The sequence below is a fragment of the Perca flavescens genome, chromosome 3, assembly GCF_004354835.1.
Source record: "Perca flavescens isolate YP-PL-M2 chromosome 3, PFLA_1.0, whole genome shotgun sequence".
Classification (NCBI taxonomy): domain Eukaryota; kingdom Metazoa; phylum Chordata; class Actinopteri; order Perciformes; family Percidae; genus Perca; species Perca flavescens.
In genome coordinates this window covers 29,462,307-29,475,333 of record NC_041333.1, presented here as the reverse complement: position 1 = coordinate 29,475,333, position 13,027 = coordinate 29,462,307, and the positions used below count along the sequence as shown (strand labels likewise).

The window sequence follows — 13,027 nt, the reverse complement described above, 5'->3', positions numbered from 1 at the left end:
TGGTATGTGTCTCTTAATGAAGTCATGGTTTAAGTCTGTGTCTTTGCCTCTGTCAACAGGCATGGCGTAACCGTAGGCTAATTGAAGCAGTTGTAAGGGCATAAAAAGTAAATAAATGGATTATTGCACACACACCTCTTTAAAGTAATCCAGGAGGTCTCCCACTGCCTCCTTTTTGTTTAGATCTTTCATCTTCCTCTTTTTCTTTGGCACAGAAACAGCGGCTAAATAAAGGAAGACGAACACAATCAGCCTCAGATCAACTCAAACATATCTGACAGGAGAATCCTGCCGAGGAAGGTTTTCTATTAATGATGGAAGAGACTACGATTCTAAACTATTAAACATTTTAGGATGTTTTAACCAACTGACCTTGCATAGTAGTTTCTACAAGGGCAGGGGTGACTGTCTGGGGAGGAGGGGTGTCCTCCCTCTCCTCTGCTGTGGGAGGGGGGGGAGTGGGCACAGTTTCTGGGGTGCTGTCAACTATGGAAACTGGCTCTGCAGGAGATGGCTTCTCTTCCTTGGCGGTGGACTGGGGCACAGGGATATCTTCTTTGATGTCCAGGGTGACTGGAGGAACCGTGTCTTGTACCTCAGGCTGGGCGGGTGTGGCCTGGACAGCTGGCTCAGCAAGAATCTCCTGGACAGCGGGTGCAGGTGCAGGCTGATCAACAGGGGTAGGGGGGGCTTGGAACACAGGCGTAGGCGCTGCCTGAGTGATAGTTGCGGAGGTCTGTATGACAGACTGCTCGCTGATGTCAGGCTCAGCGATGGGGCTGTCGTCACACTCAGTCGGGCTGGTGGCAGGCACCTCGGGGTCTTGAGGGGCTGGCAGCGGCAGGCCATTGGGGAGGCGTAGCTCCTCTGGCTGTGCAATGGGAGACTCCAGAGTCTCCAGGTGACTAGGTGGCAACATGGCCGTCGGGCTTTCTGGCTCCACCTCTGCGACACCGTTAGTGGAGGGAGGTGCAGCTGCCTCCTCTGCTTTAGCCTCCTTCTCTTTCACCACCTCCTTCTCCTTTGCCTCTGTGATTTTTTTGTCCGTTTTGTCTTGTGCAGCAGAGGTGGGAACAGGGTCAGGGAGGGGTGCAGGGTAGGCGGGCACCTCAGGCGCTGACTGGGGGGGTGGGGTGGGTTCCCTGGGAGGTGTGGGAGCATCCATCACATCTGCAACAGGAGCACTGGGTGCAGGAGTAGGAATACTTTTGAGAGGGATATCCTCTGCTTCTGATAGTAGAGGGGGTGCAGGTGGCTTAGTGTTCGTGTCAGAGGAGGTTGCCTCTGTCGGGATGAGGTCACCCTTAGCAAGTTCAGGGGTCTTTGACAAAGGAGGGGGTGTAGGTTTCCCTCTGTCATCTGGAGGGTTTGGAAAAAATGTTGTTAGACTTCTGAAAAGCACTATTATTACTGTATCACTGTATGTATGTATGTATGTATGTATGTGTGTGTGTGTATATTAGGGCTGCAACTAACGATTATTTTAATATTCGATTAATCTGTCGATTATGAATCAATGAATTGGATAAAAAAAACAAAAGCATTAATTTACATCAACTCAATACATACATACTTGTTGTTTTAGTTAATAGTTGTGTAAAGGTATAACCCAAAGAGCAGATACAGACAAGACACACACACACACACACACACACACACACACACACACACACACACACACACACTTCATTAAATTATTACCATCATTGTAGTAAGTGCAAGTTAAGTTCATTTATGCAACACACACAAATACATTTGCCAACAATAACTGATATGGGACAAAGCACAGATTTTATACATAACGGATAAAAACAAATGAATGGGCCAAAAAAGCTACCACACCTTGGATGACTTAGGTCGTACTGATTTCTCTGCCTCCGCTGTGTATTTCAGAACAACGTTACGGGTCTCTCCGGTCTCTCTCCGTATTTCCTCTACCGCCGCTCTGCTCTTTTTTCCTTTTGCTCCGCGCTCAACTCAATTTTTTTTTTATCTCCGCGACTGAGTGGCGTATTAGTTGCGCGACACAACGAATCAATAATGAAATTCATTGCCAACTTTTTTAATAATCGAATTTTATCGATTCATTGTTGCAGCCCTAGAGAGTGAGTGTGTGTGTGTGTGTTTGTGTGTGTGTGTGTGTGTTTGTGTATATATATATAAAAAAGCTGATTTGAATCACAATGTATTGGATTCCCCTAAAACGGATCAGTCCAGTCTGCCTCTAATCAGATCAGTTATTTTAAAAGATGTATGACACTTCGCTTTACAAAGTAAGTTTCATTGACGGCTAGAATTAAGATTAGAGTTTCTATTGAAGAGCCTTTGTAGAATAACCAAACCAACGAGCTCTCTTAAGGTGCCACATTGTCTGATTATTAATTCCCTCTAAACAAGCTGCCTTCATAGCTATCACTGAACTACATGATATACTTGCTTCTACAGATGAAAACCCAGTTCAAATAATTGCTCAAAACATTTGTCAACCAAAACATGTATTGCTGTCAATAAACACATAGGTGGGTAAAATATACATTCTAGTGTCCAGATAATTTAATTTTAATTCAATTTTGTTTATAGTGTCAAATCATTACAGTCGTTATCTCGAGACACTTTACAGATAGAGTCCCTAATTATTCAGAGGCTGCTATTTAATATCACTTGGTCACAGTTTTTGTCCCTGCAGGCTATAATGTGTAATGCCCTTATATTCACACAGTTAAACTATTGCAACATGTAAACAAAATGTTGGCTTGTTTTATTAATTAGGCTTTTTCCCTTGATAACCGAAGGCTAATTCATGAAACATGAGCTCAACAACACCAACCTTTTTCTGTGCTTAAAACTCCATACCTCAGTAAAACTTGCTCTTAATGGGATATTGATCTTAAGAGGAAACCATTAGCTGGGAAAATGTAAGTGTAATTTTTTACACACTAAGTAAAATGCTTTGAGAACACTGCTGCTCAAGTTGAATTTAAGACCTATATTAAATGAAAGCTAATGACAGTCTTGAAAATGCAAATAGAAACATTTTTATTCTGTACTTATCTTAAAGTACTTATGTAGCACAAAATAACCTGCTACTGCAAAGAATAAAATAATAACTGCATTAACTATATCAGAAGTACCAATACACATACCTTGAATTATGAACAATATTAAAATGATAATTTGAAAATTGTACATATATCTTTGTGTGATTGTGTTCAAGGCCCTGTGCATGTGGCACTCACCTGGTCTAACCAGTGCTGGTGTAGCAGCAGCTGTGACACTCTCACCGTTGGCCTGGACAAAAGCTGTACTTTCTGATCCCGATATGGCTGTCTGTTGGGAGACATACACACACCAGAGAGTAAGGTATGACCTGTGTGGGTCATTTTCCACTTGACTAGGTGGAAAAAAAAAAATTGTTTCACGTCATTCCCTTGGTGGATATATTAGCCACACGTCAGAACTCAGAGCAAATCATAGATCAGTTAGCAATCTGCAGCATTCCCCATAAAGAAGTGGCATATGGACAGAGCAGACAAGTAAATTCCATTCCAATTTCATTTAAATCTTTTAATACACTAAGCTGACATTTACACAGTAGAAAGTATAAGAACCCAGAGAAGAGGAGGTGTTGCCAGGTAACAACCATAGACCGTAAACAGTATCTAGTATATAAAGTATAAAACAAAAAAAAAAAAACTATATATACAGCATACCTAATGGTGATCCAAATAAATTTGATGCCAACATGAACTAAAAGCAGTTTGGAGAACTACACCAGCCCTGATTAATTTCATCAATGAGCATTTAAACTGAATTTTATCAATGTAACTAAACTTCTGATGCTCACTACATTTGCACTGATCTGATAACCGATTTGCAAGTGGTATGTCTTTTGTCTGTCTATTCACTATACTTTTAACATTTTCCTGAAAAAATGTCATTGGTGTCTAAAACCAAAATTTAAACTGTAACATTGTGCTAATATGTCTGATGTGTTAACCGTCTTTGGTCCGAATCATGGTATTGTAGCTCACCTGTGGTGGGGTTGGGGTAGAGCCACTGCGGCCCCCTGACATAATCTCCTCTGTAATGTCTCGACCACCTTGGTTAGGGTCTCTTATTCTGATCTATGGACGGAGAGGGAAAAGATCCACTGTCAGTGTGAGAGCACAAATGATTACAAAAAGGAAAGAATAGAGAAGAATAATCTGTATGTGTGAATAAGCACTTGAGAACTAGCTGCTTTCCTACCATGAACGCAGAAGATAAGGAGAAAGGCAAAGCGTTAAAATGTTTAAGTTGAAGACGACGGCATAAAAAAAAAAAAAAGTTGCCATCCATGATGCAATGTCTACAGTTGTCAGCCCTTTCTCTATGAATCACTAGCTGCCTCTGATTCAATGAAAGCTACATTTCTCACATTGTGAACACTGAGGCACACAAAATCCGAACACTAACCACCATGCAAATTCCTCTGCTGCACAGCTGAATGTGCTTCTGCCAGTTAGACACCAGTAATAATGTTCGACTGAGCGAGAATCAAGTAGCTGATTTAAGCTATAATGAAAATGCCTGTATCTCGTGAAGGCAAGGCACGATCAGGGCAGGCAGACAACCAAAGGGTTTCCTGTGTACACACACACACACATAACACTCAGGCAAAGGGGGGAAAAACTGAGTGCCCATAAGGAGTGCCCATACATTACAGACACATGCTTTCTATTCAGCACTCTTTTTCTCACTTTCACTGACACTCTACATACTTACTCTAGGAAGTCAGAGCTGTCATGAAACTGGTATGAGCCACAGTGCGGCTAAACAAAGTGACGAACACAGTCCCTGAACAAGGATTAAACTGTAAAAGTTAACAGTGAACTGCTACAGTTCTGCTGCTCTCCGGCCTACTTTGGACTTTAAGAACAACAATATTTGCTTGTCGCCACTGACCTTTCACTGGTTTAACTCCACTCTCGGAAGCATTACAAACCGTAGCGGGCCTCTCTCATCCTGGGGCTGGAGTAGCTGTTCCAACAGACTCGTGGCTGGACTTTAAACCCTGCAAAGCAGGATAGCGGGTGGACGTAGCCAGTCGAGTTTTATCTCAACTTAACTCACACACATTCAGGCTGTGATAGAGTTCTACAGGCCAGCAGAAGAGGACAGAGCAGGGCCTGACTGTCAGTAAGCTAGCTAACAACTTGAATCACCCTTTCTCATATGCTGAACAGAACAGGGAGGGAAAAAAAAAAAAGGATAAAGCGAGTGGGTTTGTAAAGCTATGGTATTGGAATGCACAACCCCTCCCACACAGACTAACAGACAGTTAAAGGGGCCGGAGAGTGAAGGAGGGGCAGAGTAGGAGGGAATGGAAGGGTTTCCAGGAAAAAAAAAAGTTATCGTTATCAAATGAGCTGCAGCTAGCAGAAGAAACTCCCCTTCTTTTTCCTCATTCTCTCTGTCTGCTCTGTCATCCTGCATACTCAAGTCGCTCTTCAGATATTTTTTTCAGGCTCACCCCTTCTGAGAGGAGAGGAAATCAGCACAGGAGGAGTGTGGTGCCACAGCAGCAGAGGAAGGCTGGTTGGTTAGCCCTTCCGGCACAGAAGGGGGAGGAGACCTGTGGCCACGTGGAGCTGAGCTATGTGCTTACACGTCCTTCACCCCCCTCCCCTCTGGTTTTTCTCTTTGACACAGCAAGAGTGAGAGCAAAAAAGTAGAAAAGTAGAAAAAAGGGCAATTTGCAAAGCTACAACTTTTGCATGTAACCAGGTACTAAAAAGGGCCAAAATTGGGTCATTGGTGGCAGTTAAAAAGATGATTTCAATAGGCAATACTTACTTTAAAATCCAGACAGTTCAAAACACACACACTGACCCTCTCTTTCTCTATCCGACTTACATGCAACTACATACTGTAAAGGTTGAGTACCTTAGGGCAGCTGCACACTGTCCTGTAAATAAAGGTCACAGATTGCCCACGCTAGAGCCCGGTGTCCTGTTGACGTGTCACAAAATCTCTACCTACTTTCTCAAAGTGCATCATTCCCAAAAACCAAGAATGCAAAACTGGTGGTGTGTATTTTTGCACACACAAATGCCTTTGCCTAGTCTTATGGCTGAAGCACTTTCATCACTCACTCAAGCAGATGTGTGCTGCAATTCCTCCAGTCACTCCTTGTCGGTCACCTTGAGTTTAATATGGGCGTTTTAAATTTTGTGTGGATGTGTGTGTGACAGAGACAGTGATTGTGCACAGGGTCTTAAAGCCAGTGTCATAGCATAAGCCGGGGCCTAGGGGAATGGGCCAAAGTCCACCCAAGGCAACCACACTGATAAGCAGCCAAGTCCCCCACCGAGAGGGACCAGACATCATGTAAGTCTTGTGGCAGGAGAACAGAGTCCCAGCATTGAACACTAACAGCATTTTCCTGGAAATACTGGTAAAAAGGGATTGACACTATACTAAGCCTAAATATATGAAGGATTCTAAATATTAACTACTAATTATGTTATCTTATTTCTTTCAACAGAGGATACATTTGGGAAGTTTAATCAGATGAAGACAAACAGGTTACATTCTAGCGTCCATAAAGTAAAAAAGAACAGGCCAAAACATGACTACAAACCCATACAAACTGTGGCAAAAGCTCAGAGCAAGCCAAAACTAGTTTAAAGATACACTGACAGTTGATGAACAGGGCAATGAAGGAAAAACTATGCAAATTAGGTAGATAGACTATAATTAGATAAGCATGTTCAAATAGCTCAATTTTGTGCCACTCGTGTTATGAATTTTTACATTTGAGAATTTTGCATAGATGATTAGGGTATAATAAGAACATCCAAAAATAAAAACTGAAAATCGCCTGAAATCTTCAGTAGAATGAAAAGATATGCATTGTGTAAAACAGGTTAAAAAAGACAACAGAATATTTTTATCTGGAAAGAAGAGTCTGAGAAATCTGAAAATGTCTAAAAATAATTATTTTTAAATGTAAACAGCATCAGTGTCAAATGTAAAAACGATGATTACATGAGAGGCACAAACTGGGGCTTCAGTTCACAGAGAGCTACCACATACCAGAGGAGGGCCATCTTAGAGAGCTAAGGAAACACTAGACATACTGTGGAACTGAGGAATATGTCGTACAGCAGCTTACTCTTACAGCACACCAAGTTAAGGTTGAGTTCCCCACAATCTGCTTCAATCAGTAAACTGAACTCTACGTACAGAGTTAAGAATGATTTTAGAAATATATTCGGAGAGATTGCAACACCCTTGACTAGCTGCATTATCTCAAAACCATCAGGTCAATTTTATTACTATGGAAAAAACAGTAACATTGGTTATTACTGCAAGGGAGTTGTTAAATAAACAACTTTTACATTGAAAAGGTCAATTCAAAAGAGACATTGCCAAAGTGAATCTAGAAAATAAAAAATAAAAATCTACTGTGGAGCCCTAGACTTGCCTGGAAACAGGTAGCCCTCTGCTTTGGACAGATTTCCAGCAGCCTGAGACGTGCCGGGCCAATCAACCGGGTGTGTCAATCAAGATGGCTGTAGCCATAGACTGCATATAAAGATGGAACACACATCTCCACTTCCTCCCCCTGTACAAAAATGAAGCCAAAATATACCAGATACGGTACCTATACACTGCCATCTTGTGCTGGTGACGTCATTTGGAGCCCGAGTCTGCGCAGTGCTCACAGATCTGACACCTGCCCGCCCATCTGCTCTCATCCCCCGGCTCTCTGAAGCACTGTGTGCAGGCGCGCCTGGCAAAGGCGGTGGTGTCAGCACCATGGAGGTCTCCAGGGACCACGGGTAGACAATAACCTTTTATTTTTTGTTTCATAAAATGTACCCAAATTCACGAATATGTACGATATTACTACTGCTGTCCCCCGCCGGTTAAAAACAACGCACAGGGTCTTTGCAAACGCAAATGATGTACGGGTTTATTTGCATATAGAGTGGGAAAGCGAGATCCGAGACGTATTCTAATGTCAGGTGTAAACGGACATACTTAGAGCTGTCCACTTGTGATCAGATCCCAAGATGTATGTTAATGCCAGGTCTGAACAGGACCATTGTCCATGGGCCATTAAAATTAGAACTCATTCAGTTTGTTTGCCAGGCACAAGTCGTTAGTGGAGTGAGGGGCTTTTGGTGACGAGAACTGTTGTTGGGGTTTCTCAGAATACAGTCTCTAGCATCTCTCACCACCTTGCTAAACCTGTATTTAGCCTCTTTAAACTTGTCCTTTTCCCCACTCCTGAACAACACCTCCTTTTGCAACCATAGCTGTTTGGGTTTAGCTGTTAACCAGCATTTTTATAACTCAGCTTGAAGCATGATGGTCAGGGGCGGATCTACAGGGGGGCAAGGGGGCGCAGCTGCCCCCCTAACTTTGGTGTTCAAAAAACTGTGCTTGTAAAAACAAACTGCCACTATGTCCACAAGCTTCTTAAAACATTGAAACAAACAATTAATTTATATTAACTAATAATAAATAATAATTGTAGATGTAATCTTAGCCCCCTGCCCCTCAAATACTTAGCTACGTCCCTGCATCAAACGTGCAGAGCGGTGTTCGCAGTCTGGCCCACAAACAGCAAGTCTGCTGCAGTGTGGTGGCCCTGCATGCCGGCAAAGACTGGAGCGACTGAGCTAGGTTTGTTAGGCTACTTATTAGCTACAGGGCTCTACAGTGTAGTGTAATACAGATAGAGAGATAGATGGATAGATACTGTATTGATCCCCAAGGGAAAATTCAAGAAGGATAACAAGAACTTTTGACATCTTGACTTTTGCAGGCCAGAGTAGCTGGAGATAGTAGCTGAAGCCTAAACATGGGGAGTGAGTAGTGCACAGGAGGAAGAGAAGGAGGGAAATGAAGAAGGAGAAGGCAGTAAACTGGAAAGACCAGGTGGGTCAGAGCAGGAAAAGACCACAGAAGGTGATGCAGAAATAAGTGAAAGAGAAAAAGGGAAAGGAAGAATTGACTGTGAGGGATGAAAAGGAGGCTGCAGATTCAGAGAGAGGGACAGAGACAGAGGGCTAGATTTATCAAGCCGTTTGCGCCTGTTTCCAGGCGCTATTTGGTCGCAAAGACGGACGTAACCGATGCGGGCTATTTACAAACAGGGCGCTCTTGGGTAAAACCGCAGATTGTCTGCCACATGAGCGAGAAGAGACAAGTTGCGCTTTCAATATGCGTTCGTGGGAGGGTCGTGGGGAAAGTGGGAGTTCCACCCAAAAAGGTGGGAGGATAAGCGCAAAGTGCGCCTAATTATATATTCCGTGGTATTTACAAAGACTGTCAGTAAGAGCGCGCCTCTATTCTGCGGGGGAAATTCTCCGCCTCTTAAAAGCGGGTCTAAACCAGCCGCAATCTAGTTTCCTCGTAGACCTTTATGCCGCTGGTGAAATGGCAACAGTAATTTGAGCAAGACGAAGACATATATAGGCGAGGCTGAAAATATTTAACACAAGAATCACACTGTCAGTGAACACAACATCATTTAGCGTTACAGATCAAGCAGCCATGCAATATTAGAGTTACTGGAAGAAATCAAAGATGAAATTGAATCTCCCACTGAGCGTTCACATTCCATTCCAGCAGTTGTTAAACTCGCTACATTACAAATATTGGCATCAGGATCATTTCAAACAGTCATAGCATCAGCAGTGGGAATATCGCAGTCTGCACTCAGCCGCATCATAGCACCAGTACCGCTTCGCTACAGCGCAATTTACGGTATAGTGGGCGGTGAAAGACGCTGATTGCCTGATGGGTGTCAGGGTTGATAAATACTACGCAAAATGTGGAAGCATAGCGTGCGCTATTACCGAACTCGCATAAACAGACGCAGCGCAAACTGCGCTAGTGTTAGTAAATCTAGCCCAGAGAGTGATCAGGAGGAGGCAGATGAAGATGACAGGGAGGAAGAGGCCTGCAGTTACCCCTGGGCCATATGGTTTGTTTATATTCTCCTTCCATGTAAACTGCAGTACAGTAGCTAACATGTCACGTCACTCAGTGAAATTACATGTACAAGAGAATCGGAAAGCAACTTGGAGAGAAAAAATCAACTGTTGGTGCAGTTATCAGGAAATGGAAGAAGCACCACACCACCGCCAACCTCCCTCGGTCTGGGCCTCCACACAAGATCTTGCCTCGTGGGGTGTCCCTGATCATGCGAACGGTGAGGAATCATCCCAAAACCACAAGGGGGAACTGATGAATCAACTGAAGGCAGCTGGGACCAAAGTTACAAAAGAAACGGTTGGTAACACACTACGCCGTCATGGATTGAAATCCTGCAGCGCACGCAAGGTCCCCCTGCTCAAGAAGAAACATGTACAGGCCCGCATGAAGTTCGCCATTCACCACCTGGACGACTCAGAAGAGGCCTGGAAGAAGGTGATGTGGTCAGATGAGACCAAAATAGAACTTTTTGGCCTCAACTCAACTTGTCATGTTTGGAGGGCAAAGAACACCGAGTACAACCCAAAGAACACCATCCCCACCGTCAAGCATGGTGGTGGCAACATCATGCTTTGGGGGTGCTTTTCAGCCAAGGGGACGGGACAACTCCATCGTATTGAGGGGAGGATGGACGGGGCCATGTATCGTGGAATTCTGGACCGACATCTCCTTCCCTCAGTGAGAGAGCTGAAGATGGGTCGAGGATGGGTGTTTCAGCACGACAACGACCCTAAGCACACCGCCAAAGCAACAAAAGAGTGGCTGAAGAAGAAGCACATCAAGGTTCTGGAGTGGCCTAGCCAGTCTCCAGACCTGAATCCGATTTGAAAATCTTTGGAGGGAGCTTAAAATTCGAGTTGCCAGGCGACAACCTCGGAACCTGAATGATTTGGAGGCTGTCTGCAGGGAGGAGTGGGCCAACATCCCTGCCGAAATGTGCACAAACCTTGTCACCAACTATAAAAACCGTTTGACATCTGTGCTGGCCAATAATGGCTTTTCTACAAAATATTAACATGCTGTTTGTCCAGGGGGTCAAATACTTGTTTTTCCTCATCAGACGGTTATCAATTTTAATAAATTCATATGATGTGATTTTCTGGAATTTTCTTTGGGATTCTGTCTTTCACTGTTAGAATGTACATATGATTAAATTTGTAGATTTTTGCATTCTTTGTAAGTGGGCAAACCTGCAAAATCAGCAAGGGGTCAAATACTTATTTCCCCCACTGTAAATATATACATTTAATACATAGATTATCTAATGATGTTTCTCTATCATAGCATTTGTTTGACCTTTTGTTTGATCATAATTACTGATAAAATAAGACACATTCTGTTCCATTTTCTGTTCTATTTGTCTGTATCAGTAAATATGATCAAACCATTTAATTCAATTTCAGCTAAATTCGATTTTATTTATAGTATCAAATCATAACAAGAGTACACTTTTCTCAAGACACTTTACAGATAGAGTAGGTCTAGACCACACTCTATAATTTACAAAGACCAACAATTCCCCTAAGAGCAAGCATTTGGTGCAACAGTGGCGAGGAAAAACTTCCCTTTTGGCAGAAACCTCAGACAGATCCAGGCTCTCGATGGGCAGCCATCTGCCGCTAACGGTTTCAAAATGATCCAAAAATATTCTCCTCTCTGGTTGGACATTTGATAAACTGTCTGTATTTGGAGATGGCTGAGGTTACTCAAAACAGCTTGTAGATCATAATACATACAGGATTTGAAGCCAAACTATCATATTGTGCAGCTGGAAGTCCAATTATTTACCTTGAGATTTTCCCCCTCAAACAAAACTGTGATTTTCCCTCAGTGATCTTGTAGAAGAGACTTATGTCCTCCCTAGTCTAAATCTTTGTCCATAAGTGGATATGTCCCATTTTTGAGTATATCTTACTTAGAACTTAAAGTAAATTACGTGTTCAGATAGAATTAATATTAAATAATACTGCCAGTTAAAGTACCTGACCTACACTGATAAACCGATCTTGTCCAAACAGGGCTGATTAAAAAAAAGTTTCCATTTTAGGTAAACCGTTCTTTAAAGTCTGTGTTACTTTCCTATTAAGTTTCCACAATGTTAACAATATAAAAAAAGGCCTATTCTAGGTCTACTTGTGGTTTATTCTGCTAATAAAATGTTGGAATTGTGGTGAGACAATAAGTACAATAGGAAGAATGCCACCTGGTATGTTGTTTTGTTTAGGATATTAACTAATTAGTGTGTTTGTTAACTCTGTACATGCATTGTTTTAAGTCTGACTTTCAGATATGTAATTTGGGGATAGACTGACAGAGTCAATCAATGTGCGTATGTATGTCATAATGTCTATGTGCTGTCAGTGTTTGTATCGTGTATTTATGTGGACCCCAGGAAGATTAGCAACCGCTGTCGCAGAAGCTATTGTGGATCCGAAGAAGAATAAAGAACATGTCATAAGAAGGTTATATGTAAATCCTGAAAAAGATATCAATTTTCAATAAGTCAATTTAAAGTGTAAGGTGTTTTGTGTAGTAGAATACTAACTGTACCTGTTTACGTTCCCGTTTGGTGGGGATGTGTTGGGGAGGCTGAGGTGGTGGTTGCTGCTGTTGAGGGGCTGGGTTCATAATGACGGGTGCCGCCTGCACCGATGGGGTGAACTGAGGCTGGGCGGGGTAGTAGGCCCCTGCTGTGGATCAGACAGAGATAAGAATGTAAACCAACACATACTGACTTAATCCTATAGCCATAACTTGACACAGACACACACACAGACAGACACACACACAGAGACACACACACACACACACACGCTTGACAGCACAAAGCTTGTGTTTAAACAATGGCATTTAAGTCTACATCACTAATGTTCTGAAAGTCTGTGATGTTAGGTTACTTTGAGCAGTTACAAAAGCTGCACCTGAATTGTGAAGGTTTCAATGATTTACGGTGCAACAGCTGCAGTTTTAGGTTAACAGCAAAGTTATGTCATAAAAGTTAGGTAATTGCACTTTTTTTAAATACTAAAGTCTT

The 13,027-nt window shown here is 42.6% G+C and overlaps 1 protein-coding gene across 8 annotated transcripts in view; it reads right to left on the bottom strand.

Annotated features, from left to right (window-relative positions):
- Positions 1–13,027, bottom strand: part of eif4g1b (eukaryotic translation initiation factor 4 gamma, 1b) — a 46,286-nt gene that overhangs the window by 14,137 nt on the left and 19,122 nt on the right. For 7 of the 8 annotated variants that reach the window (XM_028570909.1, XM_028570917.1, XM_028570924.1 and 4 more), the window contains 5 exons: positions 12,544–12,683; positions 4,032–4,124; positions 3,237–3,327; positions 373–1,359; positions 136–224 (listed from right to left, as the gene is read on the bottom strand). In XM_028570909.1, coding sequence (XP_028426710.1) covers positions 136–224; positions 373–1,359; positions 3,237–3,327; positions 4,032–4,124; positions 12,544–12,683 — 1,400 coding nt within the window. Of the gene's footprint in view, positions 1–135; positions 225–372; positions 1,360–3,236; positions 3,328–4,031; positions 4,125–4,944; positions 5,516–12,543; positions 12,684–13,027 lie in introns of those variants that run through there. The other variant, XM_028570960.1, reaches the window with a different exon arrangement.